Source organism: Sturnira hondurensis, unplaced genomic scaffold (genome assembly GCF_014824575.4).
Source record: "Sturnira hondurensis isolate 20B ecotype Veracruz unplaced genomic scaffold, ASM1482457v3 Scaffold0020601, whole genome shotgun sequence".
Classification (NCBI taxonomy): Eukaryota; Metazoa; Chordata; class Mammalia; order Chiroptera; family Phyllostomidae; genus Sturnira; species Sturnira hondurensis.
Window position 1 is genome coordinate 3,841,057 of NW_028093232.1, and position 27,990 is coordinate 3,869,046.

At 47.6% G+C, this 27,990-nt stretch overlaps 5 protein-coding genes across 19 annotated transcripts in view; 3 read left to right on the forward strand and 2 right to left on the reverse strand.

Annotated features, from left to right (window-relative positions):
- The first annotated feature begins 577 nt into the window (after positions 1-577).
- Positions 578-5,737, forward strand: MMP19 (matrix metallopeptidase 19). Of its 2 annotated transcripts, none has more exons than XM_037030056.1 (9): positions 578-802; positions 1,091-1,176; positions 2,071-2,201; positions 2,423-2,638; positions 3,070-3,315; positions 3,737-3,859; positions 4,148-4,312; positions 4,472-4,599; positions 4,772-5,737. In XM_037030056.1, the coding sequence occupies exons 1-9, from the start codon at positions 713-715 to the stop codon at positions 5,252-5,254; spliced, it is 1,668 nt and encodes a 555-aa protein (XP_036885951.1). In that variant the 5' UTR covers positions 578-712; the 3' UTR covers positions 5,255-5,737. The 2 variants fall into 2 exon arrangements, with proteins under 2 accessions (XP_036885951.1, XP_036885952.1); XM_037030057.1 differs by having other exon boundaries at positions 585-617.
- Positions 5,738-5,909: 172 nt separating this feature from the next.
- On the reverse strand, positions 5,910-10,632 carry LOC118975873 (transmembrane protein 198-like). Of its 7 annotated transcripts, none has more exons than XM_037030067.1 (5): positions 10,554-10,632; positions 8,921-9,181; positions 7,770-8,351; positions 7,131-7,291; positions 5,910-7,011 (listed from the first exon to the last, which is right to left on the reverse strand). In XM_037030067.1, the coding sequence occupies exons 2-5, from the start codon at positions 9,093-9,095 to the stop codon at positions 6,874-6,876; spliced, it is 1,056 nt and encodes a 351-aa protein (XP_036885962.1). In that variant the 5' UTR covers positions 9,096-9,181; positions 10,554-10,632; the 3' UTR covers positions 5,910-6,873. The 7 variants fall into 7 exon arrangements, with proteins under 7 accessions (XP_036885962.1, XP_036885960.1, XP_036885961.1 ...); XM_037030065.1 differs by having other exon boundaries at positions 7,131-7,312; XM_037030066.1 differs by lacking the exon at positions 10,554-10,632 and adding an exon at positions 10,171-10,257 and having other exon boundaries at positions 7,131-7,288.
- An 856-nt stretch (positions 10,633-11,488) lies between these two features.
- DNAJC14 (DnaJ heat shock protein family (Hsp40) member C14) lies at positions 11,489-18,793 on the forward strand. 5 transcript variants are annotated; one of them, XM_037030052.1, is made up of 8 exons: positions 11,489-11,577; positions 11,878-12,005; positions 12,161-13,611; positions 16,051-16,157; positions 16,367-16,486; positions 16,824-16,984; positions 17,066-17,168; positions 17,587-18,793. In XM_037030052.1, exons 3-8 carry the CDS (start codon positions 12,217-12,219, stop codon positions 17,795-17,797), a joined length of 2,097 nt encoding a protein of 698 aa, XP_036885947.1. In that variant the 5' UTR covers positions 11,489-11,577; positions 11,878-12,005; positions 12,161-12,216; the 3' UTR covers positions 17,798-18,793. The 5 variants fall into 5 exon arrangements, with proteins under 5 accessions (XP_036885947.1, XP_036885949.1, XP_036885946.1 ...); XM_037030051.1 differs by having other exon boundaries at positions 11,525-11,714; XM_037030054.1 differs by lacking the exon at positions 11,878-12,005 and having other exon boundaries at positions 11,495-11,577.
- A 255-nt stretch (positions 18,794-19,048) lies between these two features.
- On the reverse strand, positions 19,049-21,451 carry ORMDL2 (ORMDL sphingolipid biosynthesis regulator 2). Of its 3 annotated transcripts, XM_037030071.1 has the most exons (5): positions 21,354-21,451; positions 20,699-20,784; positions 20,271-20,445; positions 19,954-20,105; positions 19,049-19,253 (listed from the first exon to the last, which is right to left on the reverse strand). In XM_037030071.1, the coding sequence occupies exons 3-5, from the start codon at positions 20,442-20,444 to the stop codon at positions 19,118-19,120; spliced, it is 462 nt and encodes a 153-aa protein (XP_036885966.1). In that variant the 5' UTR covers position 20,445; positions 20,699-20,784; positions 21,354-21,451; the 3' UTR covers positions 19,049-19,117. The 3 variants fall into 3 exon arrangements, with proteins under 3 accessions (XP_036885966.1, XP_036885965.1, XP_036885967.1); XM_037030070.1 differs by having other exon boundaries at positions 20,271-20,784; XM_037030072.1 differs by lacking the exon at positions 20,699-20,784 and having other exon boundaries at positions 21,354-21,445.
- A 245-nt stretch (positions 21,452-21,696) lies between these two features.
- Positions 21,697-27,990, forward strand: part of SARNP (SAP domain containing ribonucleoprotein) — a 55,090-nt gene continuing 48,796 nt past the window's right edge. For both annotated transcript variants that reach the window (XM_037030068.1, XM_037030069.1), the window contains exon 1: positions 21,697-21,803. In XM_037030068.1, coding sequence (XP_036885963.1) covers positions 21,768-21,803 — 36 coding nt within the window. In that variant the 5' untranslated portion in view covers positions 21,697-21,767. The remainder of the gene's footprint in view (positions 21,804-27,990) is intronic.

A 27,990-nucleotide genomic window follows, 5' to 3' on the forward strand; every position in this document is an offset into this window, starting at 1 on the left:
ACAGGCTCCCACCCCTTACTTCTTTGTGCTCTTGTGAACCCCTACTCCCATACCAGGCTCATTAAATTCTTGAAACCATGACTTTTTATTAAAGAAAATACAAGTAGGCCCTAAGAACATTTAAATTCCCAATTTAGTCTTCGGTGCAAAAAATCTAAGACCTCAACCTGATTCTTTCATCTGAAACTCGAACAACTAAGCTGCTTTCTGCTGCCTAGCTTTTATTTATTTGTTCCCTATTCCAGAGGGAACATAAAGGAGACATAAAGGTTGAAGATGAGGAGTTTGCTGACTCATGGGCCCTTGGGGCACAGGAATGTCCAGCTCCCAGGGACAGCCATAGTCCCTATCCCTAGTCCCTGCAGAGATTCTGCTTCTCATCATTCTAGGATGTCCAGCCCCAGGACAGTACATGAAAATTCTTTCCGTCTCCAGCAGAAGACTCTGGGGCATGGGCTGGGGGATCTTTTTGACTGGGCACTCTGGCAGGTCAGGGGTTAATAGGGAATTACAACATATCTCTGGGCTGAGTCACTGGACACTGCCACTCCCCCCAATTCCCCTCCCCTGGCATTTTATAAAGAGGACCAGAGACTGGGAAGTAGAAAGAACTAGAGGTAAGAGCCCCCCCCCAAACCCTGCTCCCCCAGGCTCCCAGAAATCTCAGGGCAGAGGCCACAGACGGCTACTGGAACTCCTGCTTGGTGGGACCATGAACTGGCAGCCACTGTGGCTGGGCTTCCTACTTCCCATGACAGTCACAGGCCGAGCCCTGGGGCCTGCAGAAAAGGAGGCAGCAGTGGTGAGTCCCCTGGGTAAGAAGGACACAGGCCAGGAGAGGGATTGGGGGTACTGTTCCACAGTCTCATCCAAGCCTCCCTCCTGACCTTCAACCTGCCTGCCTTTCCCTGCTGTTCTCTACTCCATGATCTACCCCTGCCCATCTCCCACTCCTTCCCTTTGTTCCACTTGGGCCCCTTTCCTGAGGTGCCTCTCCCTTAATCCTTCCATGTCAGTCCCTCCCTATCCTCCTTGGCCAGTTAGGTCACTAAGAGCTTTACCCTGAGACTAACCCCCACCTCTATTATAGGATTACCTTTTGCAATATGGGTACCTACAGAAGCCTCTAGAAGGACCTGATGACTTCAGGCTAGAAGACATCATGCAGGCTTTGAGGTGAGAAGTCAAGGTGCATGCCTTCAGGGTTGAGGTTGCAAGGTCTTTCCTTCTTTTCATCCCTTCCTTTCTCCAGGCCTCCCTCTGCCTGACCAAGTCCATGTTGGGATCCAGGGAATTAGATGGCTGGTTATCACTATTAGGGTGGTGGGCATGGGGTGAGATGGGAATTCAAAGACGAGGAGCAGTCATTGGATCTCCTGAGGCTCTAAGAACTCCTTTGGAGACTCCACGTTGTATTCAAATACTAACATTAAGTCACATTAAAAATATAATTTATATGTAAAACTATTAGTTGAGTTGAGTTGGGGTTGAGTTGTTGACATGATGTTGCCTTTTATAGATATTTAATTCATCATTTATTAATTTCTATGTTGAAGTTTTCTTTTAATACTTTGGATATAATGGATCATTTTTCTGTTTGCTCTCACGTATGTTCACAGTCCCTCAAAAAGCCACAGTGCCTGCAGTGCCTGATGGATGAAACTGCTCCAGAGCAGGCTAGGCTGGGAGGAGTGTCCAGCCAGGAGGGGAGAAGGCTGAGGGAAAACAGGCCCTCGGGTGGGAGCAGAGGTGGAAGAGTCTCCAGAGTAGGGGGTCAGGACATGTCCCCAGAGGAGGTTAGATTGGAGTGGAGGTAGGGGGAGGCTACACCTGAGGGGATCCTTACCCAGATAAGAGACTGGAGATGGGGACGTAAAGTTGGAATATTGCCAAATCTTCCAGAATGGAAGAGGAAGTTCCAATTACGAGGACTGGATATGGAAATAACCCCATCAGCTTCAGAGATTCTGTGCTTTCTCAGCTGTCGCTTTGGGCAGCAGAGGGCCAGAGAGCTTCCCCCAGTTCCCAGTCATTCCAGACTTCTGGATCTATCCTTCTCCCACTTTTCAGAGCTTTTCAGGAAGCATCTGAGCTTCCAGTCTCAGGTCAGCTGGACGATGCGACAAGGGCCCGAATGAGGCAGCCCCGTTGTGGTCTGGAGGACCCCTTCAACCAGAAGACCCTTAAATACCTGATGCTTGGTGAGGCCTGAACCTGGGAAAGGGAGGGACAGGCAGGAGTGGCATGAACAGCCTAGACTAGCTCAGTGTTAAATGGATGGTCACCTGGTGGTGACCTGATCATCACTTGCCTGGAGAAATTGTTACATAGCTTTGCTGACTGAACGCACAAACTCAGGGGAGCTCTCTAGGGTTGGCAGAAGGGTCTGTGTTTCTAATCTATTTTCTGGTCCAATAACCAGGCCGCTGGAGAAAGAAGCACCTGACCTTCCGCATCTTGAACCTGCCTTCCAGCCTCCCTCTCCACACAGCCCGGGCAGCCCTGCTGAAAGCCTTTGAGTACTGGAGCAACGTGGCCCCCCTGACCTTCCGGGAGGTAAAGGCAGGCTGGGCTGACATCCGCCTCTCCTTCCATGGCCGCCAAAGCCCATATTGCTCCAATACCTTTGATGGGCCCGGTAGGTACCAGCTCTTGGAGCTCACCAAACTGACTTCTGAGATTATCTCTGTTCCCTTGAGCCACGGACTCTGGAACTTTAATGTTTAAGCTGCCCCCTATGCCCAGCTACCCCATACACTCTCCAATCACCTTCTAACATTCCCTTGGGGAGCAGCTGATCACCTCCCTGGGGCCCTGCTCAAAGCATGTCCCGGAGAGGATGGGGCCAGAGAGGGTAAAGTGGTTGGGAGGCAAAGTGACAGCATGTGGGCATCCCTCTGAGAACTGCATGATGACAGGGGAGTCTGAAAGGAGAGAGAGGCATCTAAAGGGCCGTGACCATAGATGAGGGAATTTTATGGGAATGGAGAACTTGGAGTTAATAACAGGCAGGGGCGCTCCAACCTAGGAGCTCTGACTTTTTTCCTGCCCACCTTTGCCTTTGTGCAGGGAGGGTCCTGGCCCATGCTGACATCCCAGAGCTGGGCAGCGTGCACTTTGATGAAGATGAGCTCTGGACTGAGAGGACCTACCAGGGGGTGAACCTTCGAATCATTGCTGCCCATGAACTGGGCCATGCCCTGGGGCTTGGGCACTCCCGATATACCCAAGCCCTCATGGCCCCTGTCTACTCTGGATACCGGCCCCACTTCCAGCTGCACCCAGATGATGTGGCAGGGATCCAGGCTCTCTACGGTAGTCCTTTCCCCTAGTGATCATGAAGGTCAGTCTGACCAGTCTCTCTTCAGGCTTGAAGAGGCAAGTCTAATCTTCACGGAGGGAAATGGCTTGGCTTATTTCTCTTCTTCCTGCCCAGTTATTCAGACTTTTATTTTCAGGAACCATTTTTCTGACACTTCCTTGTCTAATCTTCTTTTGGGGCCTCTTTCCCCTCAGACCCATTCTTGGAGATGAAGAATTCCAACAAACCTCGCTCCTCAACTAAAACTTGTCTCCTGCTGATATCAATGTGATCTTGCCTGCCCCCAAGGAAAACTCTAGGATTCCCTTTCCCGCTCTGTCCTGCTGTGTGGGGCCCCTTAGCCAAACGTGCAGAAGAGTGAGGAGGTCAGGAGTTTCAAGTTCTCTCTTTGAGCAGCATTACATTACCTCGCAGGCAAGAAGAGCCCTGAGACAGGGGATGAGGAAGAGGAGACGGAGCTCGCTGTGCCACAAGTGCCCACAGAACCCAGTCCCATGCCGGACCCCTGCAGTGGTGAACTGGATGCCATCATGCTGGGTGAGGCCCTTCCCCTGCAGGCTATAGGCAAGCAGTGGGGGCAGCCTGCTGGCCTCGAGACCTGGACAAATGGGAATGACATGGAACCACAACATGAGCAATGGAGGTTAGACACCAGGCAGGAATTAGTGGTCATGGAAGGAGGCATGTGGCATGGGGAGGGAGGGTTCAGAGCCAAATTAAACGTGGGCCAAGCAGGCATTTACCTTGGTCGCTACACTGCTGTCTTTTTTTTTTTTTTTTTAAACCACAGCCTTTATTTGACCAGTCTTTTCAATTTGTTGACAGGGCCCCGTGGGAAGACCTATGCCTTCAAGGGGAGCTATGTGTGGACCGTGACAGATTCAGGGCTGGGTCCCTTGTTCCAAGTGTCTGCTCTTTGGGAGGGACTCCCAGGAAACCTGGATGCTGCTGTATACTCTCCTCGGACACGATGGATTTACTTCTTTAAGGGTAAAGGGATTAGTTTATGTATTCTGCCTAGGAGGGCCAGCCATCAAAGAAGCCACAAAAGGGAGGGAGAGATGAGAAGTTTCTGAGAGGGTGCAATGGAGGAATCAAAAAAAAACTATCACCTGAGGACAGAGGTGACTTATTCATACATGTTCCCAGGAGACAAGGTGTGGCGCTACATTAATTTCAAGATGTCTCCTGGCTTCCCCAAGAAGCTGAATAGAGTAGAACCCAACCTGGATGCAGCTCTCTATTGGCCAGTCAACCAAAAGGTGTTCCTTTTTAAGGTATATACTTGAAAGCAAGGCAAATCCCTTCTCAGGACTGGTGAGCTACCTCACATGGGGAAGCTAATAGTCCTGAAGGGAGATTTGCAGCTGCAGTGGGCTGAGGGTAGATATCTAGGGTCACCAAGCTCTCACCTCATCATCCTCTTCTCCTTACCCATCCCACACCTAGGGCTCCAAGTACTGGCAGTGGGATGAGATGGCCCGAACTGACTTCAGCCACTACCCCAAACCAATCAAGGGATTGTTTACAGGAGCGCCAAACCAACCCTCAGCTGCTATGAGTAGGCAGGATGGCCGTGTCTACTTCTTCAAGGGCAAACAATACTGGCACCTCAACAAGCAGCTTCGAGTACAGAAGGGCTATCCCAGGGATATCGCCCACAACTGGATGCACTGTCGTCCCCGGATCGCAGACACCACCCCATCAGGTGGAGACACCTCTCCCTCAGTCACAGGCCCCGACCACTCAGTCACAGGAACAACCTTGGGTACCACTTTGTCATCCATAGATACCACCTTGAACACTGACCACTCGCCCAGAGACACAATCTTGGATATGACCCCCTCAGCCACAGGCTCCACGACCCTTTCATTCCCTGGTAATATCACCCTTCCAGAGGCCAAAGACCTCAACCAAATGTCTACTCACTAGACTGCAGGCCCATGCAGCAGCATGGGCCAGAGACCTCAGACCTCTAAATGTCCCAGCTGTAGCCACCATTCCCCTGTGCTCTGGGCCAGCCCCCAGCTCCATCCATTTCTTCATATCCTAGATAGCACGTGAAACTGTGTTATCTACTCTCTGGGAGACAGTGGTAGAAGGAAGTTGTCAATCAGGCCTGATGAGGAAACAGCTGGAAAGCTGAATGCCTGGGTCCTGTTTTTTCCTAGATCAAGTGCAAGAAAACAGCATGGCCAGTAAAATGAGCAAGGGTTTTGGAATCCTTGAGAATCACATTTGCTTGTTTATGACTTGAACAAGTTAATTAACCTCGTTGAGCCTCAGAGTTCCCATCTGCAAAACGAGGTTACCAATCCTGCAGGGTTGTTGCATTAAATGAAATACTGTATGTGAAGTGCCTGACAGTGTCTGGCACACTTATGCATAATAAAGGCTAATTCCATGTTCATGAGAGCACTGAGCAACTCTTCCTCTGGCTGTGTGTGTGTGTAGTTCCTACAGTAGCCCAGTCTGCTAAGGGAACCCTACCAATTCTTTAGTGGTCAGAGGACTTATCAGTGTGGATAACTCTTTGTTTTGGGATGCAAAGAAAGAGAGCAGCAACAGAAGAGGCCAGACTCCCTGATTCAGTGTTCAATGCCACTTTATTCACATGCTCCCATGTTCTTCCTCCCTCCCATCATAGCTTTGCTGCCCAGGGAAGGGATATATCTTCTTCCATGCTCTCTAGGGAACCAGGGAACTGACTTTGGGCAGGAGAATCACAGTGGGAGAGTTAGAGTAGGTTAGTGGCTGGGACCAAGTTCTGGCTACAGAAGAGATTAGCATCATCTACAATGAGAGGCAAAGAAGGCACTTGTCTCCCATTCAGCCTGAAGACCAGGCTCCACTGGGCAAAAGGGCAACATTCTGGCATGTGGGGCAATGCTCTCTCCTTGGAGCAAGAAGCCAGCTTTTGGGGGAGATGGGGGCTGAACCAGGCACTGCCCCATGGTCTTCCCCATGTCAAGGAGAGAAAGGGAAGCAACGTGGAGGATAATACCCCCAACTGAGGTAGGAGAAGGGGGCTTGAGACTATGGTGGCCTGGGAGGAAAGCCTAATCAGGAATCCAATTATCCCCTAATGAGGGGCCTGGGGACTGGGGGATTCTGGAGCTCCTCTGTACTCTGCTTCCATTCAAAAAGCTATCATGTGCTTTAGGAGGCTTCCAGATTTTCCAAAGCTCTTACGAAAAGAAAACTCCTTATTTTACTTTGTGTGGCACACTGATGAGGGTATATAAAAGGCTATTTGGGCAAAGCTCCCCCTTTATTTGGAGGGAATTAGGGAGTCAGTTACTTTAGGGACCAGGGCACCTCTATTATTGGACAGAGGTAGCTACTCATACTTCCAGTCCTCTCCCCTCCCTAACATTCCTCTCTGTCTCTGAAACCTTTCCTTACAGGGATGGTCTAGCCTGGAACACAGATTCCACTCCCAAGTCTAAAAGGCAGGGAAGTTTGTGCGTGGGTCCTGCGGGCTCAGGCCCTGCCCACCTAGTGTTCCCAGGCCCTTGCTAAGGGTGGGGGGTATCAGTGGAGGTTTAGGCTCAGGTCTGGGTGGAACCAGAATGTGTGGTGAGGGGTACAGTGGAACCACAGTCAGAATCCAAGTCCAGGATGGTGTGGGGGGCTGTGGCCTGGCTTCCTGGTCCCAGTTGGCGCTCTCGAAGGCTCTGGAGGTAACTCTGGAGGGACACAGGGCAAAGAGGACAGAGGAAGGGTCTGGGTCAGTCCTCATCCCAACCTCACCATCTCTATGTGCCCTCTGCCTCATCCCCTAGAGTTCCCCCTTTCCCCCACTCACAGGAGCCAGACTGTCAGCAGGGCTCCGGGCATTGGGAGGGAGCTGGCGCCGGTAGCTGCCCTCACAGAGCCCCACCCCAGGGGAGGTCCGGTGCCACTTGGCCTCTTGCTGATGGATTCGAAGGAGTTGCAGATGCCTTCGATGGTGGCTCAAGACCACTGCTTGGGAGAGGGCAATACAGACTGAGGGAGGCCTCTTTAGACCCCAAATCCCACCCCCAAACACACTCACACTCTAAGAGAAATCCATTCGATCTCCTTATTCCAGCTCTATCAAACCTGACCTTCCCCCTAGTTCCTCTAAAACAAATCTTCCTTTTGAGTCTTCCTACTCTCTCCTTCTGGACTTTCCTGAGATCTTCCTTTTCTTCCACAATAGTCTCCAATAGCTCTCTCTTCCCTGCTCCCCTTCACAATTTTTCTTCTCATTCCTACTCAGACTTTGAGTAGGAAAAGTCTGAAACTCTAACTTCTGAAAGTGGCTCCTGAAACTCTAACTTCCTTTCAATGCCCTGCCCCATTCACCTTAGATACCTCCACCCTCCTCTCAAGGGTATTTCCCTTTTCCCCTCCTCAAGTCTGGGACCTGGGACATTAGAAGGCACAGATTGGCTGCTGCTGTACCATGGCACTGACTTACCATTGGCGTGGCCTCCATGTTCCTCATCCATGAGCTTCCACTGGGCCAGGGCCCCAAGGGCTCCCAGGGCTGGCCAGGTCCCCAGCAAGACCCAGCTATACCAGCAGAGAGGAGGCAAGGCTGGAAGTGCCTGCAAGCGGTGGCCCAGCCGACTGCCCAGTGCCAGCCCTTCCAGGAAGTAGTCAGCACAGGCCACCAGCACTGCAGCACCCAGCAGGGCTGTGCCCAGAACTGTGAGTGGGCGTGGCCACCGAAGTGTGAGAAGGGCTCCCAGCAGTGCCAGCCCCACCAGCCCCCCAGCCGGCACCCAGGCTGAAGGTGGTTGGTAGATAGGTTCAGTGCCCAACAGGGCCCCGGCGCCCAGGGTTAGGCCTAGCAGGAGACCAGTCAGGAAGAGCCCAACACTGCGAACCAGCATGGTGACCAGGCCGCAGAGGAGTCCGATGCCCAGCGCAATGCCCGCGCTCACCTCCAGGCTCAGCTGTGTCTCTAGCACTCGCTCCTTGTGGCAAAGCAGGAAGATCACCAGAGCTCCTGATAGCAGGCCCGAGAGAAACATCACTGCCTTGAAGCAGCGGTAGCCTGGGAAGGGAGGCGGGAGGCACTGAGAAGCAGAAGGGGTGGGGGGGCCCACAGGGATGGCTCTGATGATAAGCAGAGGAGCAGATAACAACAGTGGCACACCCAGGGACCTCAAGGCAAGGGGCAGAAAGGGATCACCTCAGGGAGGGCAGAGACTGTGAGGGGAGGGGAGGGAAAAATCAGGAGGTAGGATGGCTGCATTGAGGGGAGTAAGTATAGAAAGAAGGTCAAATCTTTTCAGGGATGGTAGCTGAGAAGAAATCAGTATAGGCCAATTCAGATTGTTGGGGGAGGGTGAAGAAGATTTAAACATGGAGGGTAATTTGGGAATGGAGTTTTGAGGAAGAAGGTAAGGAGAAGGCAAGTGAGAGTGCCAGGGGTCAGCGCTGGAGGGCATGAGTCGGGCAGTAAACAGGAAAAGCCAGCAAGAGCAAGACGGGCCATACCAAAAGTAGGCCTCCCCTGACAGAAGAGTAGTGGTAGCCCAGCAACAAAGGAGAAAGTTAACATCATCCTTGAGGGCGACAGTCTTGGGCAGCTGCCCCCCAGAACCCTAGCCCTGCCCTCACCGAAGCAGCAGTAGATGATTCCAAAGCAGCAGCAAAGAGCACACACGAGGGCGGGTGCCAGTTCAGGATTGTCCTGGGGTTCCAAGACACATCTTGGATCTGGAGGCTCTGGGAGTTGTTGATTAAAGGGCCTGGGGTCAGAGGTCATGGCCAGGGGCAGCAAAGCTTCCTCCATGGCAGGAAGAGAAGGTGGTCACAGAGGGGGAGGTCAGTGTCAGCTCCTCTCATCCATCCATGAATGTCTTGAGGGGGTTGGGAAACCTGCAAGGGCGTAGGGGGCAGGAACTCAGGTGCCCATGAATCTTGAGGACTTTGTACCTCTATTTCTTTTTAAAGAAAGGCCAGTTTCAGGAGGGAACATGGCCCTGCTGGGGTTGAGGGGAGCCCCGTCTTTTTACTATCCTTTGCAACAAGGAAGCTAAATAAAACTTAAATGAAAATCTTATGAGGTAATGAGCCATGTCTGTCCCCTAGCTTTCCAGGGTGGGGTGGGAGGAACAGGAAGTTCTAAGGTCTGTAGAGGGAGGTGTCCAGGGCCACTAGTGGGACTGGGGGCTAAAGACCCAGCAACATGTTACAGCTGAAAAGAAAGCTTGCCCACATCTGCAGCTGGGACTCAATATTACCGCACTGGACTAGGAAGGGTGTGGTTAATAAAAGGAGGGAGAAGGAGGAGAAAGAGGAGAGAATGAGTCATGGTGGGGTCTCCTGACAGCTGCTCCAACCCCAGGGAAGAGGGGAAAAAAAAAACAGGTACCAAAAGAGTTTGAGACAAGGAATTAAGCAGAGACAGTTGTCCACATTTGTCAGGGTTCTGAAGCCTTTGCTTCCTGAGGAGACCGAGTTGTTGGGGAGAGGCATCCAGTCACAGTTCAACTCCAACGACCCCTCATGGAATAAGCAGGCACCTTGCCCACAGATATCTCACCTCCTGGTGGTCTCTTACTCCTCCCCTCAGGACACTGGGGCTTGTCCTATCCCTCCCTTTCCCCAGAGTTGTCACAGCTGCCAGTGGGGTTTGAATTTAGTTTCTTCAAGAACATCAAGGAGGGGCTGGCTCTGGGGGCACTTTGGGAGTGGGGTAGGGTGGATGCAGGTACATTCCTTCATCTATCTTCTTTTTGGACAGCAAGGTCCTAACAGGCTGGAGGGTTGGCTTGGGGAATCCCTGGGGCTCCTCTTCTCAATCCTCTTGGAAGCCTAGGGACCCTAAATAAGGAGAGGTTGGGGAGGGGGTGTTAACTACTCACCACCCTGCCAGGGCTGAGAAGAGGAAGGGGGCAGAAGTGCTTCCCTAGATCCCCAGTTGCATCCCTGCCCGGAGATCCTAGGTGTCCGGGCGGCTGTCAGGCGTGGGCACCCCCAGGACCACTCAGTTAGTTCCCCCCTAAACTCTTGCAAGTCGTAGCCCAAGCCCCGTGAGCTAAATGCAATCAGCTTTGGGGGTAGGGTAGGGAAGAGGAAGGGGATGGGGTGGGGGGGTGACATCACGGGCAGGGTCCCTCCCACTCTTTCCCTTGTGTGTGGGGGACCCAGTTTGTGTACTGCTCGAGGCTGGGACCAGAGAACCCCCCCAACCACACAGGGAAAGGCTCTCGGTGCACAACAGGTTTAGATAAAGGTCTCTGAATACTTAGGCGATGACTCAACAATTGGAAGCTCTCAAAGCCCCAACAGGGGTCTCAGCGCCCCCCTCGCTCCGGCTTGGTTTCTTCCACTTCCCAGAGAATTGGAGTATTGTCTTCTGGAGAATCTGGTGGTCCGGACTGGGGATTCGGGGAAGGGGGTCTTGCTGTTCTTGGGGCGCCGACGAGGTGCATGGGTGGACTAACTTGCCGAGTAAGACAGAGTCTGGAAGGGGGACTAACGAGAGAGGCGTGTGCAGAGGAGTCCGACAGACAAGGGGACTCAAGCTGGGTCTGCGTGGGGGAGGGGGCGCTTGTCGACGTCGACGAACGACTCGGTATGCAAATAAGATGTAAAGCAGCATGCAGATGAGCGCAATGTTTTTTGGCACTCCGCTCTGGTCCTGAGACCAGCGGAGCTACGCTCTCTCTCAGCCCCCGGGTCCCGCTCGGTGACGGTGCCTGAGACCTGCGTCCAGAAGGACGGCTCTGGGCTGTGGGAGCGGCAGTTCGCCAGCTGGGTCAGGATCTTGGGAGGCCGAGGGTTGCTGGGAAAGAAGGGACAGCGCTAGGGGGACCAGGGCGGGGGTTGGCCCGGGGTGTCCTTTCCTCGATCCAAGGAGAAGACAAGATACAAAAGGGCCTCTATCCTCGTACTGCCACCAGTGAAGAGATCAGGGCGGTGGCTCCTAGTTGTATCTGCAAGAGAAACAGCCTGTGACTCGGTGGCTGTCCTCCATCTCCCAGTCTCGGTAAAGCCCAAGAATCCAGAGGAACCCACGAACCCGCTCCCAGACCGCAGGCACCGCTGCAGCACTTATGTGCTTTGCTTCCAGAGGTGCAACTTGCGGGGTCTCCACTCTAGCACGCGGAGGGCTGCAGCAGAGGGCCCTTTAAGGGGCCGGGCCAGTACTTCCCCTGGACCGCCTCCTCTGATTTGACCCACACTTGCTAGACTGGTTCACGTCTCTGCCAACCGCTTTTTTGTTTTCCTTACTGTCGCTTCCCTGGTAACCCCGGAAGTGGAAATAGGTATATGTCGGAGGCCGCGGCAGGAACGGAAGGCGGAAGAAGAATGGAGCGGGAGGCGGGGCTGGGATAGCTCCTCTCGTACCTCCTTCTGGCGCAGGGCCCAGCTGCTCCAAAGGAGGAGTTATTGCCGCCGTTCGGTACCTTACCTTCGCCTTCTTTTCCCAGCCTGAGGGTTGGTTGTCTATTTCAGGGGCAACCTCCTAGTTCCGCCCCCAGCTTTTCTTTAAGGGCTGCACGGTCCACACCCTTCTCAGACAGTCTATGGCTCTCCTTTCCGATCGTCTTTCCCATTTTCCCAAGAGTGACACCCCAGGACCACACCCTTTGCCGTACCTCCCGCTTTCTCGGATTCAGGACTGTATCTTTCCGGGAGAAGAAAAACTTAAGTGGATTTAGAGGAGGCGGCAGGGAGCGGTGTTGTGGTTAAGGTAGTATTGGCTTCTTGCTAGGGGTAATGAATACCCCAACGGAACTTGGGAAAAGAGGGGAGGTGGATGCATTAAATATATCCCCAATTTAAGATTATTTAACCCCCTTCTTGGTTCTATACTTGATTATCTCCAACTTGATAGCTTTGTTACAGGCATCAGAACTTACCACGATGGCTGTGACTTAAAATCTTCAGGAACTCCCGGGGTCATGGCCCAGAAGCACCCGGGACAAAGAGGGTTATGTACAGCTCACAACAGTGGTGGTGCCTCTCTTGGGACTTTAGGACCCTCTGTGGACCCTGAAATACTTTCATTCTCAGGACTGAGGGATTCAACGAGGCCTGCTCCTAATGGTACCCACTGCCTCACAGAGCACTCTAGTCTTAAATACACACAGCCTCCAAACCCAGCTCATTGGTCAGATCCAAGCCATGGTCGCCCAAGGGGTCCAGGACCCCCTAGAGATGGAGAGGACCCTGATCTGAGTGAGGCATCTTCAGAAGAAGAATCAGGAGCCGACCAGGAACTCTCAAGAGAGAATGAGGCTGGGCACCAGGAGGATGGGAACCCGTTTCTTTCCATTCCGTCTGCTTGCAGCTGCCAGGGAATCCCTGGAATCCCTAAAGGGCCTTACTATAGGGGAGGAGATAGCTCTTCTAGCAACTTTTGCCACCATTGTACCTCTCCAGGTTTGGGAGAAGATGAGGAATTTGAAGAGGAATATCATGATAAGGAACCCAAGTTCCCCAGTGATTTTTCACGTGTGCCCAGTGGAAAGAAACCTCCACCCAGGAGACAGCGGCACCGTGTTCCAGCCAAGGAGGATACTCGGGAGGGTGGACGCAGAGATCCCAGGACCCCTGGTCGACATCGGCTAGGCCGGAAACGAAGTCAGGCAGATAAGCGCAAGGGCCTGGGATTATGGGGAGCAGAAGAACTGTGTCAGCTTGGACAGGCAGGCTTTTGGTTGGTGATTGACCTGCTGGTATTGGTGGGAGAGTATGTGGAAACTTGTGGTCATCTCATCTATGCATGCAGGCAACTGAAAGGCAGTGATTTGGACATTTTTCGAGTCTGGGCAGGACAGCTGGGTGGTTGGGCCCAGGTGATGTTCCAGTTTCTGAGCCAGGGATTTTGCTATGGGGCAGGACTGTTCACCCATTTTCTTAGGCTACTGGGTGCTTTGCTGCTTCTGGCTCTGGCCCTCTTCTTGGGCTGTCTGCAATTGGGCTGGCGGTTTCTTGTGGGACTAGGTGACCGGTTAGGCTGGAGGAGTAAAGCCACCCGACTCTTCTCTTGGCTGGAATCTCCCACCTTGCAGCATTGCCTGATTCTGCTGAGAGATAGCAGGCCATGGCAGCAGCTTGTAAGAATGGTTCAATGGAGTTGGCTGGAGTTGCCTTGGGTCAAACAGAGGACTAACAGGGAGGAAGATGCACCTGTAGCTACTGGTCGCTGCTGCCAGCCTGAAGAGGAAGTGACTCGACTCTTGACCATGGCTGGGGTTCCTGAAGATGAGCTAAACCCTTTCCATGTGTTGGGGGTTGAAGCCACGGCATCAGATGTTGAACTGAAGAAAGCCTATAGGCAGTTGGCAGTGATGGTGAGTATCCTTCCCCTTTGTTTCCTGTCCCTCTTTTGTTCCTATATTTTATTTTGTAATTTTATGGAGAGTAAAATAAAGGGAAGGTGGAGAAGGTCAATTTTAAGCTGCAGAGTAACTTTCTTAGAAAAGAGTCATATTTTTTCCATCTCTACTATGGGATCTGACTTTCCCTTCACGTTTTTTTGTCATGAGATTCTTTTTCTTTTTTTAAAAAATATTTTATTTATTTATCTTTAGAGGGGAAGGGAAGGAGAGGGAGAGAAATACCAATGTATGGTTGCCTCTGCCAAGGACACACAATGTATCATGTGTCCCCTGCCGGGAACTGGCCTGCAACACAGGCATGTGCCCTGACTGGGAATTGAACCACGATCCTCTGGTTCACAGGCCTGTGCTCAATCCACTGAGCTACACCAGCCAGGGCGAGATTCTTTTTCTTAAATGAAAAGAAGTGAACCTGATATATTGGACTCACTCACCCTGAAATACCAAGATGAAGTCCCTTTGACTAGGGTGGAGAAGACATCCAATCAGAAAGCTTAGCAATTCCTCTCCCTGAACAAATGAGGGTTTCTTTTGAACACAGGGAAATCGAATAATCTGTCCTAGAAAGGCAAGTGCACCTGGTGTGGGACAGTTCAGGGAGCACATGTGATTATTCCAGGACCAGGTGAAAGAAAACAAACTATTTTAAGACCAGCAACCCAAGCCCTGGCTGGTGTAGCTCAGTGGATTGAGCGCGGGCCTGTGAACCAGACAATCGAGGTTCGATTCCCAGTCAGGGCACATGCTTGGGTTGCAGGCCAGTTTCCGGCAGGGGCCAGTTCCCTGCAGGGGATGCACGAGAAACAACCATACATTGATGTTTCTTTCCTCTCTCTTTCCCTTCCCTTCTAAAAAGATAAATAAATAAAATATTAAAAAAATATGAATCTCAAAAAAAAACTGTATCCAAATTATAAAAAAAAAAAAAAAAAAAAGACCAGCAACCCAGATGGCAAAGGGAAGGAAAAGAGAACAGAAATCAGAGATATGTGCATATATATGTCATACATAAAAACCTGTTTGCTTTCGCTGAGAAAAGGGAGTTACAGGTGAGAATGGTGACACACCTCATTGTTGAGAGAAATGATTTAATAAAAGCATATAATCAAATTGTTATTAGAAGTTGATACTAAGTTGCTATTTTTAGGTGATTATTATTGCTATTTCTGTGGAAGTAAAACTTTATTAAGTAATGTGTGTAAATTGCACAGGAGGTCTGTTTGACTGAGTATATGGAAATGGACTGGTAAAATATCATAGTGTGCAGATTACCTCAACAGTTGACACCAGGGCAACCATGGTTTCTGTTAACCATCCGACTTATCAGAGGACTACTTTGTGGGAAATACATACCCCTTAGTTGGTAGCCTGGGATATTCTTAGAGTGGGGAACAACCGCTTACACTCAAATTGTTACTGATAGTGGAGCTCTTTTCTCACCTTTGTATCTTTAGCAGATATCCTCTCTTGGGGAATATCATTCTTCCAAAAATATCTCATTTTCAACTTAATTTGTTGGAGTAGAGATGATGTTAAGTTCCCTGATCCTCCACACCCCCGCCCCACACCCCATAGTTCTCCCTTGTTCTGGATCAGAATGTCTGTAGGCTTCTTTAATAGAACCCCTCACCACTCTTATTAAGCCCCAGAGTGACCATGACCAAAGGGATGCTGTATATGCTTGGGAATACAGATTTAACAGCATTCTGCTTATTTGACATCAGTTAAGAAGCTAACTTTACATCTCTTATTTTTTGAGGAGTATGGATGAGAACAATAAGGAAGTATAGGGAGAAAGGATATTATTTGTCTTGGAGAAAAGGCTGAAAAGTGGGTAAAAACCCTGTATCATGATAGGCTATTTCATTTCTGGGACAGAAAGGGAAACCTGCAGGAAGTTTTGAGTAGATGTGAGAGTTTTCTAGTTAGAAAAGTGTTTGAGGATGTAATATCTTTGGAACCCTTACTTTGTAACTGACAATAAAGTTAAAATGTGAGGGATTAGTATCTATGTGCCAGGTGAGGTGACCAGCCATCCCTGTTTGCCTGAAATTGAGGGGTTTCCTGAGACACGAACCTCAGTGCTAAAGCTGGAACAATCCCAGGTGCACTAGGATGGTGGACCACCTTAGTACAGATTCTGTGCTATATACCCCACATACATTCTCACTTAATACTGCCAACAATCCATGATAGATAAAGTATTCTAGGTCATGTAGCTAACAGTGACAGAGCTGGGACTTGAACTGAGATGTCTTTAGAGCCAGACCAATTAATTAAGCTATATTGACTCTCCAAAAGGGTGGTGGAAGAGAACCGTTTGATGTGAGGTTTTGACCCAAGATGGGGAGATGGGTGGAATAGGTCTGTGATGAAATCTTTGTTTGATAGGTTCATCCTGACAAAAATCATCATCCCCAGGCTGAGGAGGCCTTCAAGGTTTTGCGGGCAGCTTGGGACATTGTCAGTAACCCTGAAAGGCGGAAGGAGTATGAGATGTAAGTTGGAGATGGGAAATTGTCAGGTGGAATAAAGAATAACCTTCAATAGCAGAGGTCCCTGGACTTGGGGGTGGAGGCTCTCTGAAGTGGAGAGAGTTGAGGTTGCTTGTCTTTCTAGCAGGCCCAGGCCTTAAGAGGCCAATAGATCTGCCTCCTTTTATCTCTTGCTCAATACCCTCTGATTTACAAAGCTTTTCTTCCCTTAGGAAACGAATGGCAGAGAATGAGCTGAGCCGGTCAGTGAATGAGTTTCTGTCCAAGCTGCAGGATGACCTCAAAGAGGCAATGAATACTATGATGTGCAGCCGATGCCAGGGAAAGCATAGGTATGAAATAGGAATAGGACAGCCACAGCTTAGGGTCTGGGAAGCCAAAGACCTTCTTTGTGAGTAGTATTGGTAGTTTGTGGGATACAGATGGTGAGTAAAAAAACCCTTAAGTTTCCACTTCTGCCATACTGTCAAAAGATTGGAGATTTGAATAAGAAAAAAAGATACTTCTTAGCTTTAAGATAGAAGACTGAGAACAGGATGTGCATAGGCCTATGTAACAACTGAGTGAGATAATTTTAGATCATTCAGCCACATTTGTCAGTTAGTGAGACTATAGCAACATCACAGGCCCGACAAATTATTGAGGAATTATCTTCCTATTGGGTTGCAGAAGGTTTGAAATGGACCGGGAACCTAAGAATGCCAGATACTGTGCTGAGTGTAATAGGCTGCATCCTGCTGAAGAAGGAGACTTTTGGGCAGAATCAAGCATGTTGGGCCTCAAGATCACCTACTTTGCACTGATGGATGGGAAGGTGTATGACATAACAGGTACACTTTTGTTCTCTAGAAATATGGGCTCATGTATACTTAAAACTGTGATGTATTGGTAATTATTTCTCATGTTTGTAGAGTGGGCTGGATGCCAGCGTGTGGTAATCTCCCCAGATACTCACAGAGTCCCCTATCACATCTCATTTGGTTCTCGGATCCCAGGCACCAGTGGGCGACAGAGGTAGGCCGTATTTCTTTCAATAATTTAGCCACTATTCTAGTTCTGAATATGGTTTCAAATGACGTGGTGTTCAGGATACCCGGATGTCTCACCCTTTAAGAAGTCCGCTAACTGACTCAATATACATTTCGTCCTTTCTTTTTTTTTTTTTAAGATTTATTTATTTTGATGGGGAAAGGAGGGAGAAAGAGAAACACCAATGTGTGGTTGCCTCTTGAGCAACCCCTACTGTGGACCTGGTCTGCAACCCAGGCATGTACCCTAACTGGGAATTGAATGGGTGACCCTTTGGTTCGCAGGCTGGCATTCAATCCACTGAGCCACACCAGCCAGGGCTCGATATATCTTTAAACTAAGTATTAACAGGTGACCATTTGACTCTTAAATCTCTTGTCTCACTGTTCTGTCCTCCTCTCAGAGCCACCCCAGATGCCCCTCCTGCTGACCTTCAGGACTTTTTGAGCCGAATCTTTCAAGTACCCCCAAGACACATGTCCAATGGGAACTTCTTTGCAGCTCCTCATTCTGGTTCTGGGGCCACTGCAGCTTCCAAGCCAAACAGCACAGTACCCAAGGGAGAAGCCAAACCGAAGAGGCGGAAGAAAGTGAGGAGGCCCTTCCAACGTTGATACTTGTTTTCTTCTTTCCTTAAATCATTGTCAGGGAGTCAAAAGGGCTGTGTACAGCACAGGATGGAGTTTGATTTATTTTTAACTATTTAAAAAAGGGAAAATTTTAAGCTCAAATTGTTCACTCAGTACTTGCTGGAAGCCCCGGAACCACTCTTCCTCCTCCACCAGCACCCAGGAACTGAATCTTGTCTTCTGACAATACCAAAGAAATAGGGGGTGGCTAGAGCAAAGAACCTAGGGCATGGACCTGGACTGGATGTTACCTCCCATAGCAGGGTGGGAACTGGGTATTTTCCTGGTGTCTGTATGCCTTTGTCTTGTCTTTTGCTTCTACAGCAAATGACACTTTCCTCCTTTTTTTAAAATTACGAGTCTATTTTATTTTTTAACCCATTTCAGGAGCCCCCCCCCCCGCCCTTAGCCCAATATACTAGTTATGAGACAGTACAAGAAAATATGTAGCCCTAATTATAGGAGATACATACATAGAGTTCGGTGAGTGGGGACTCTGGATTTTTTTTCACCTTGTGGGTAACTGACCAAATTTATGCTTGTTGCTGCAGGGATGGCCAAAACTAATAATTTTTAAAAATCAAATTTATGCCCTCTGCCCTTGGGTGAGGGGGAAGGATAAAGGGGCTCCTGGCAGCCTCCTTATGATCCAAGGGTTTGTATTTTTTTAAGTTTGTTCATATTTGTATGTATATATCTATTTAAAGCCAGGGAATTATCTTTCTATAAATATATAACTGGCAACACATTTCTTCCCTCTCTTCTTTGCTCTTATTATAGCTGGTATCCTTTTTCTCTTTTGAGAATCCTTTCTCTAAGTGTTAGCTGAGAGTGAAGGTTACCTCCTACTAAACCAAGGAAGAGGGGGTAAAAAACAGAGAAGATTTGTGCAGTAAGTCACTGTTCTATCTTCCTTCTCTTGCCTTGTAAGGACATCTCCCTACTCTTCCGTGCTGACCACATAGTAGCCATATCTAAGAAGAAGAAAAACCCCTTTATTTTAAGGAAAATACTTATAAAGTAAGTATAAAGGAAGATATAGGAATACTTAATCACCAAACAAGCTGCCCAAACATGGCCTCCTGTAGAGGAGAGTTGTTTTAGTCCCTTACCTTACCTGCCTTTTCTGATTCAAACCTACTCCTAGGAGGGCTAGGCCCAGGGAGCCCCATTTTCCATTCTGCTTTCTTCCTGGGAGTTTGGGAACGGTTGTATAGTTCACAAACTTTCAAGATACAGAAGACAGTACAGAGAAGAGAAAGACGTTCCAGCCTTTTGTTCCAACGTCGTCCCCGACCCCATCTTTCAGTATTTATTGATGCCAAAGAGACGAACCCCATGGAATTGGGGCAACTTAGGCAGCAGTACACTGAGCAATGAGGCTGTATTGATGAGGAAGTGAGCAGCATCATACTTGGTATAGAAGCTGGCTAGGAGGTAGCTGGGGAGAAAAGAAACAGGTTGAGTGAAATTGGCTTTCCCTAACCATATTCATGCCTTCCCAGTGACTTTCTCTTATGCTAAATGACCAGTCCTAGGATATCTGAAAGTATCTTAGGGATTAGGGAGATAATCAGCACCTCTAACTGGAGATTTGTTATAGTTAGTGTGTTTAATTGTTTTTTTTTTTTAAAGACTTTATTTATTTATCTTTAGAGGGGAAGGAGAGAGGGAAACATCAATGTATGGTTGCCTTTCGTGCATCCCCTGCTGGGAGTTGGCCTGCAGGGAACTGGCCTGCAACCCAGGCATGTGCCCTGACTGGGAATCGAACCGTGATCCTCTGGTTCCCAAGCCTGTGCTCAATCCACTGAGCTACGCCAGCCAGGGCTAATTGTTAAAGACATACAGCAAATGACAGCTGAAGCAGTTTCAGCTTGTATGACTGTTCCGTCCTCTTTGCTTCTACTCCCTACAAAGTTTTCACAGATTTACATCAGTTCTGCCTTGATTTATTCACATCTTTTGGAAATGTAAAAATCATTTGGTTTTACTTGGTTTTCTCAGTCCCTTCTCCATTCTCCTACTACCAAGGAGGCAGCAAGGCATGCTTGATTATTGCCTTCTACATTTTTAAAGCTTCCCTGTAGGCCTTTGTACCTGGCTCTTGCAGTATTCACCGTATCTCCCCGGGGACTCACAGTACAATAGGAGAGATGTTGAGGAATTTTCGGGAAGAGGTAAATTGGAGCCCATAGTCCATCTGTTCCCAGTGTGTCAGTAGCCGAGCCTTTCCTTGGTCAGGGGTCTCAAAGGGTGTCCCTTTCACCATATGTAGGAAGACATACATAGCCTGGGAAGAGAGAAGAGAGCAGTTTGAAGGGGCAGAATGTAGTTCTTTAGCCCAAGAATTAAGATTCTCAAAGGAAAATGAGTATCCCCAAATATTTGGGGATTTTATTTTGTTTTTGGTCCGGGAAAGGCCTGGGGTGGGTATAGGGTGTGGTTTAATGCTCACCAAATTATGGATGACATTAGTCAGGGTCCAGACGACAGGAATGCTGAAGAAGGGGATGCTGAGTAGAACCACATGCAGCAGTCCTACCAAGATGATGTAGGCCAGCCAGATGCCCCTGCTATTCATCACTCGAGTGTTGGGGTTTACTTCGCTGTGTGCCACCCCCACATTCATCCTACCACAGTGGGGGATCAGGCAGGAGTCTACCTCAATTTCCTCTCAACCCCTCTTTGATGTTTTTTCTCCCAACACTGCCTCCTGAATAGCTCAAATCTCCTGAACTCTATCGGGAATGAAAGCACATCCCCATCATGCACAAAGGAAAAACTGAAGACTGCGGGCGGGGGGAGGGGGGCGGCGGGAGGGAAGGTCAGAAGAGTCCACTCTCCATCTTAGGGATCTGGTAATCTGATAACTCTGATTCTTACACTTCAGCTGTAACTTGCAGGAGTGGGTCTAAGCGTCGGGCACCCGCTTCAAGGAACAAGGGAAACAGAAGTATCTCACTTTTTTCCTGAAGAAGTTAATGAGGAAGCATGAAGAAGTTACATACACCCAGCATTCCAGAAGAGGGTCGTGGGAAACAAGAATTTATTCACTAAGGAGGGGTGAGGGGGTAACGTTACTTCCAATCCCCACGTTTAATCTGGAGCTTGCCCATTCTACCTCTCATCCCCTTAGCATGTCAGCAGTCAACATCCCATCCCAATCCCTTCTCTCAAGCGTGAGGCATTAAAAGAATGTGCCCAGAGTTTTGGGTTGAGCTTCGAAGGAACTTGAGTTGAGCGCCCCCAGGTGGAGTCTTAGCCCGAGTCCTAGGGGCGGCTCATTTCGTCTAAACTTGGCTCCTTAAAATCGTACTAGTCAAAGTTGATCACGTCTAGTTAGGAAGCAGTTCTTCCCTTCTCTACCGAAAATTGCCTAAACCCTAATCCCGAATCTGCCCCATGATCCTCGTAAATCGGCTCTCCTCAGCACTTTTGTCGTAGTATTTAACTCGCCGCCGCTCACTGCCCACCTCCCCTTTCGCCTCCCACCATTTGTTCCCTCAGCACCCCTTTCCAGTCTCTCGGAAGCCCCTACCTGCAAGCTTAAGAAGCCGGTTGGCTACGGGAGCAGCGCTCGTTTCAACACCTGTGGTCTCCAGGAAGCAGCCACCCTCGCCCGTCTGCAGTCTCCCTATTGGTGGAACAGAATTAGCGCTGGCGCCATCTATTGGCTGGCGGTCTGCAGTGGGGATGCACAATTGGTTACCCTTTCCGTCGTTCGGAAGGTTCAGAACCCGCCCCCCACCCTGCCCCACCTTTTGAGAGAGGTGGGGAAAGCTGCCTGAAGGCGTGAGAGGGACGCCAGCTATTGACTAATGGGAAGAGTGAATGGTATGAGGTGCTAGTAAGAGTAGCAGTGATTGGTTGACCCTGGTTGTCTGCTCCTAGGCGGGAGCTCCTGGAAGCGGAGGCAGCGGGAGGGGACCTTGTGGAGTAGAGGGGTAACAAGATGGCGGCGGAGACGGTAGAGCTCCATAAACTGAAGGTATCGTGAACGGGAGAAAGGGCTGGCTTGAACTTTTGTGGGGACAGAGTTCTGCGGGGTGGCTTGTGCTTTTCCTACGTGTTCTCCTTGTAGGCTTTTCCACTTTTTTACCGGCTCCCTCTGTGGTTCTTTTGTGTCTCCCTTCCTCCTCACTACGCCTGTTCTAATTTCCCATGCTCCTCACGGTTTTATTGTATCTGTACTTGTTATTTCTGCTCCTTTCTTTATCGTTGTATGGTCCGTCACTTCCACCGGGTTGTGTAAGTGCCTTCAACCTGTTCTCTCCTTGTTTTTCGTCAGAGATGCATTACGTCAGTGGTTCCCTCCTCTTTGCCCCATTGGGGACCCAACACCCTTTTTCCTTCCCTGGGTTGATGCTTTCCTATCTGTTATCCCAAGCTGAGATTCCCTTTAGCAGAGGTTGGCATCTTTGTGTATTTCTGTGTATCTAGGTCTCAAACACGATCCAGAAAATATTTCCACTCCCCCCCCTTTTTTAAAGATGGGGTTATGCCCCCAGGGGGTGACTTTGAAACCTGAGGAGAGGCCTCAGAATATGGGTCTCCCCATAGACACTTGGGGTTTAAGGAGCCTTTTAGAATTAGTGAAGGCACAGATAGCTCGGCACAGAGATATCTGTGCTATCTGTGCCTTCACTAATTCTAAAAGGCTTAAAAGTTTTTCAAGTTCTCTCACGCGGTTCTCTGCCGGCCAGGCTCCTCCCCCACCGCCCCACGCCTCCGACTCCCTACCGGCAATACAGACAACTCAGATGTAGCTGTGATATTTTAAAAACATTTCCAAGGTTAGAGTTATCTCTGTCCCCATTTCGTATCACATGTATCCTGCATCTCTTGGTATCACCACTGGGTGACACTCAATCACCTGTTTTGAGTTGTGTTTAGGGAACCTTCATAGCTTTCTCACATTTAGATTATTTTTTTCCTGGGAGAAAAGAGTAGTTTCTTTTAGGGTGAATTATGAGAATATCTTGTCCATTTGTGGTTTCACAAGTAGTTTTCCCATTAAGTGTTTTGATCACATCATCCTGGAAACCTTGGACAAACCAGGCTGATTTTGCTGAAGTTGCAAACTGACCATTTAAAGTTTGCTGAGCTTAAAAACAAAGAAAAGTAAGGAGAGTAATGTTAGTGAGAGATTCTTTTAGTTACTTTTTAGTTGACATCAATTAGGTTTTTTGTGAAAGCTGATGGATTTCTTACTCTTGGATTCTAATCTGTACTAGGGCGTTTTTGTGTCATTCTGGACTTTTGTTAATTTAGTGGTACTGAAATGGGTGGATTATATCAGTGGTCTGCTATTACCAAAAGTAAAGAAACTGGTCAACCACTTCCATTGCATATATGCTTATGCAGATTATGTGCTTCCTTACTGTTACGTGTGTCAAAGAACATACACAGAAAAGGAATTTTTGAATGAATGCGATAAAAAGGAAATATGAATAGAAAATCAAATGTTGTCTTCCTATTAGTCCCATTTTTGAAACTCCTGTAGTAAGGCACTAGCCTTGTGACTTAACCATTATGGATTTTGTGTTGGTTTTTGGAGTTCCGCCTTCCATAAAAGATCTATTTGTTTGGACTATATTAAATTTTATTTTGATTGGATGATGTCCTCTGACCTGATTTCTAGTGTCATAGTCTAAGAGAACATGAGGCACTCCTGACAGCCTAAAAAGGATTCATTCTTTTAATCACATTTTGCTTGTCTTTGCTTTTTCTCTAGAGCACTTCTTAACATTTTGGAGGTCACAGATATCTTTGAAACTCTGATGAAAGGTATGGACCCTCTCCCCAGAAAAAGGCATGTACACATACTTTGCATGCGATTTGAGAGGCTTCATAAAATTACCTTGTAGCCCTGAGGAGTCCTTAGACCTCTGGTTAAGAATCCATGCCTTTAATTCTGACTTCCAGGACAGCTAATGTTTGTTTCCACTGTTGATTTTGATGGAATATTCTTGACTTGGGTTGATTTAAAGTTTTTATCTCTTTTCTTTAAAGCCTTTCCATTTTTATAAAGAAATTTTGGGTTTTTAGAATGGGATCTCAGAGACAAGGAACAAGCTTTGAAGTAGGAAGTAAGAATGTCTGATTTGAGAAGTCCACATCAACTGCAGAATTCTCAAGATTTTGTAGAAATGTCATCATTCTAATGCAGTTATAGACACTGAATTGTGGGTGAAAATGCTTTGAACTCTATTAGTACCAGTTTTCTAATCAGTGGTGAGAAAAGGGACTATTGTAGAGGAGAAAATGAGAAGCGTGTACTAGTCCGAGAATGTTGAAAAACAGTGAGATGTAATTTTGAAGCATAAAGTGCATATATGTGGGAGATTGAAGACCTTTTGTAAAAGGAACTAGGTGAATTTTGTGACTAAAGGTAGATTAGAGTGAAATTGAAAAGGGCGTTTTAAGTCGTGTTTGGCATTTGGTTTTTGTCATGTACACATAGAGGGGGAGCCTTTGGAAAGTTGAAAGGAGAAGCTGATGTGATGATGATCTATTTGTGTTCTTTGGCAATATGGAGGATGGGGTCTGGAGAGGGAGAGATTTCACCAGTTATATTTTTACTATACTATTCACTTCCTGCTTAAAATCTTCTAACTATACCTGCCAATCTCTCCAGCCTAGTTTCTCACATTCCAACCTTATTGGCTTTATTTTATCTCATTCCTCAGTGTGAATGTGTTCATTAATTGCTGACACATAGCATTTACTATGTGGCAAGCCCTCGTCAAAGTTATTTACATACATTAATTCATTTAATTCTCAAAATAACCCTGGAAAGTAAATGCCCTTATCCCCATTTTAACAGGAGAATAAACGGAAGCCCAGAGATTAACTGAGTAACTTGCCCTAGATCCCACAACTAATGAGTTGTAGATCATATCCAGGCAGTCTGTCTCCAAAATTCCTGTTCTTAATTGTTGCTCACTACTTGCCTCAAAAGTCAGAACCCTTATAGGGGTGTCCAACCTTTTGGCATCTCTGGGCCACACTGGAAGAAGAAAAGTTGCCTTGGGCTACTTTAAGTACATTAAGTACATTGTGACATGTAATCACAAAAAAATCTCATAATGTTTTAAGTAAATTTACAGTTTTGTGGTGGGCCACATTCATAGCCATCCTGGGACACGTGTGGCCCTAGGGCCACAGGTTGGGCAACCCTGTAGACTTACAACATGCTTTTGGCTGCAGTGCTCCTGCCACCCGAATTCCCTACATCTTCATCTAATTAACTACTAGTTGACATTCAGATGTCAATCATCTACCCAAGGAACCCTTAGGTAGGATAGGTTCTCCCTATTCACATGGTCAGGCCACTTTTTAAATGCCTTCATAGGACTCTACTTTAAAAAATATATCAGTTAAGTATTATGTACATGATCATTGATTGTCTTGTTTCCCTACTAGGTTGTAAGCTCCTGTGGGCAAGAATTCTGTTTTGCTTATGATTGTTTCTCTGTATCTAAAATAATCCTTGACATGCAGCAGGTACTCAATAACTAGTTACGAAGTAAATAAACTTAGTAAGACTTGAAGTAAGTAGTGGCTACTTTGAAAGGAATGACTTTAAAAGAAATGTGGGATATAGAATTGTAAGTATTTACAGCTCAGTTAGATGTGGATATAATGAAAGATGATGCCAAGTTTGAGTAGTGATTTTAGTCTAGGTTGGGAGGAAGAGAGAAGAAGCCAATTTTGTGAAGTGGCGAACATAAGTTCAGTTTTGGGCTCAAGTGTATTTGAGACATACACTTGGAGATATTTGGTATCTCCAGGTGTCTCCAGTTGGAAGTGTGGTTCTCCAGCTCAAGAGTTGAGAGTGGATAATAAAGGTTTGGGACTTACTGAAAATAATATTTATATAGTGCCTACCATGTGCCCACTAACATAGGTTCTGGAGATAAAGCAATGAACAAAGCAGACAAAATTCTTGCTGTTGTGGAGCTTATGTTTTACTGTGGGAAGGCATGCTAAAGTAAAATTTATGGTATGTCAAATAGTGATAAGGTCTGTACAGAAAAACAGGAAAGCAGGATAGGGAGTACAGTGGGAAGAAGGGTATTACAATATAAAATATGGTGACTAGGGAAGGCCTCATTGAGAAGGTGATGTTTAAGCAGTGACTTGAAGGGGGTCAAGGAGGGAACCGCATGCAAAGTGTTACAAGAGAGCCTTATAGGCGATTGTTAGGACTCTGTCTTGAATAGAGGAGTGACAAGTTCTGACTTAAATTTTCAAAAGATCACTGTGACTGCTCTGTTAAGAATATTCTATAATAAGGTGCAAGGGCTGCAGAATTTTTATAAGAATTTTGATTTAAAAAGACCAGAAGGGATTAGATTCTAAATACATTTTGAGATTAGAGCTGATTTGCCAGTGATTTTGATTCTGGGAAGTGAAAAGCCTTTTATACAAGTGAAATGAAAAGGCCAAAGAAGGAATTTTAGTAAATTTTGAATTTACAGGGTTGAGTAGAAGAGCTAGTGAGCTAGCAAGGAGACTGAGAAGAGGTTAAGAGGAAAATGGAGAGTTAGATAGAGTGTGCATGTGAAAGCAGTTGTTGGCATCTTGGTAGTTAAGGTTGGGCTTAAATCAGAGAGACCTGAGCTGGCATATTGGCTCCACTATTTTCTGGCTGTATGATTTTTAAGCAGATTATTGAATCTCTTTAAGCCTCATTTTTTTAACTTATAAAATGGGATCATAATATTTAGGTTTGTTGTCAGGTTTAAGTGAGGAAATAACATTCAAACTGTAGCATATATTAGTACTTAAAAATAAATTTGAGTTTGTTGTGTGAAATGTTATAAATAATGTGAAATGTCTCTGCCCTCAAAGAGTTTGCAAATCATATCAAGAGATAAAAGATGAAAAAGCTTTGAGTCAAAATTCAAGACTAGCAAACAGAAGAAATCACAGGGAAGTAAATGATTAATGTTAACTGTATTATGTAGTCCATTGATTGGTCTTTTCTCTGTAGGTTGGATAGATAGACTGGAAAATGCCTTAAAAATAAAATTTTAGAAATAAATTTTGGAGTAGGTCATTCATGTACAAGCTCAGGATTCTGAAGGTGTATAAGTGTATATGGTAAAGAGTTTTCTTCCTGGGACTTACACCAAGATGGAGGCGTAGGTGGAAACACTGTGCCTTCTCCCACAACCAAGTTTGAATACAACAAAGGTTTGGAGAACAAAGATGCAGCCAAAGAACAGAAAATTGAACTATACGGAAGTCCAACGACAACGGTGGAGCCAGCAGCGGAGTGGGTTGGGCAGGAAAGATCCCCGGACCCCAGGCACCCAGGCATCTGGGGTAGTGTTGGGCGGACCCAGTGAGGGCTCGAGACGGCGGGAGTGAGACGTGAGATGGACCAAGCGGCCCCCAGCAACAAACCCAGCAGCAGCTGACCACGGTCGCACATTCGAGAGCAGTGGGATGAATTGGGAGGCCCGCAGTGGCGGTGGGAGGAAGCAAAGGGTGCCTGCCATTGCATTCCTTTGGCCCCGCCCCCACATACAGCGTCACAACCCAGCAACTGGGTGGCCCGGCCCTGGTGAACACCTAGGGCTCTGCTCCTTATACATAACAGGCACGAACAGACCAAAATATGGCTCAAGAAGAACCCAAAGCCCCAAAGCCGATAACTCTAAGTGACCAGGAAATAACGAACCTCTCAGATGCACAATTCAAGACACTGGTAATCAGGATACTCACAGAACTGGTTGATTTTAGCCACAAATTAGAGGAACATATGAAGGCTAAACTAATTGAAATGAAGGGAAATACACAGGAAACCAATAGTGATGGAAAGGAAACAGGGACTCAAATCAAGGGGGTGGACCAGAAAGAAGAAAGAAATGCCCAAACAGGAAAAAGTGAAGTTACAAGAATTCAAAAAAATGAGGAGAGTCTTAGGAACCTCCAGGACATCTTTAAACATTCCAACATCCGAATTATAGGGGTACCAGAAGGGGAAAAGAAACAGCCACGAGTGGAAAATTTATTTGAACAAATAATACAGGAGAACTTCCCCAATCTGGCAAAGGAAATAGACTTCCAGGAAATCCAGGAAGCTCAGAGAGTGCCAAAGAAGTTGGACCCAAGAAGGAACACACCAAGGCACATCATAATTACATTAGCCAAGATTAAAATGA

Excerpts from the sequence above, each read along its gene's own strand:
- DNAJC14 (XM_037030052.1), top strand. The coding sequence starts at position 12,217 with ATGGCCCAGAAGCACCCGGGACAAAGAGGGTTATGTACAGCTCACAAC. Across the intron at positions 13,612-16,050 it reads ATAGGCAGTTGGCAGTGATG|GTTCATCCTGACAAAAATCA; the intron begins GTGAGTATCCTT and ends TTTGTTTGATAG. Across the intron at positions 16,985-17,065 it reads GAAGGTGTATGACATAACAG|AGTGGGCTGGATGCCAGCGT; the intron begins GTACACTTTTGT and ends TCATGTTTGTAG.
- MMP19 (XM_037030056.1), top strand. The coding sequence starts at position 713 with ATGAACTGGCAGCCACTGTGGCTGGGCTTCCTACTTCCCATGACAGTC. Across the intron at positions 803-1,090 it reads CAGAAAAGGAGGCAGCAGTG|GATTACCTTTTGCAATATGG; the intron begins GTGAGTCCCCTG and ends CCTCTATTATAG. Across the intron at positions 4,313-4,471 it reads ATGGATTTACTTCTTTAAGG|GAGACAAGGTGTGGCGCTAC; the intron begins GTAAAGGGATTA and ends ACATGTTCCCAG.
- LOC118975873 (XM_037030060.1), bottom strand. The coding sequence starts at position 10,408 with ATGTCACCCCCCCACCCCATCCCCTTCCTCTTCCCTACCCTACCCCCA. Across the intron at positions 8,352-10,170 it reads TTCTCAGCCCTGGCAGGGTG|GCTACCGCTGCTTCAAGGCA; the intron begins GTGAGTAGTTAA and ends CTCCCTTCCCAG. Across the intron at positions 7,012-7,130 it reads CTGCTGACAGTCTGGCTCCT|AGTTACCTCCAGAGCCTTCG; the intron begins GTGAGTGGGGGA and ends GTGTCCCTCCAG.
- ORMDL2 (XM_037030071.1), bottom strand. The coding sequence starts at position 20,444 with ATGAATGTGGGGGTGGCACACAGCGAAGTAAACCCCAACACTCGAGTG. Across the intron at positions 20,106-20,270 it reads CTAATGTCATCCATAATTTG|GCTATGTATGTCTTCCTACA; the intron begins GTGAGCATTAAA and ends CTCTCTTCCCAG. Across the intron at positions 19,254-19,953 it reads AACATCTCTCCTATTGTACT|CTACCTCCTAGCCAGCTTCT; the intron begins GTGAGTCCCCGG and ends TTTTCTCCCCAG.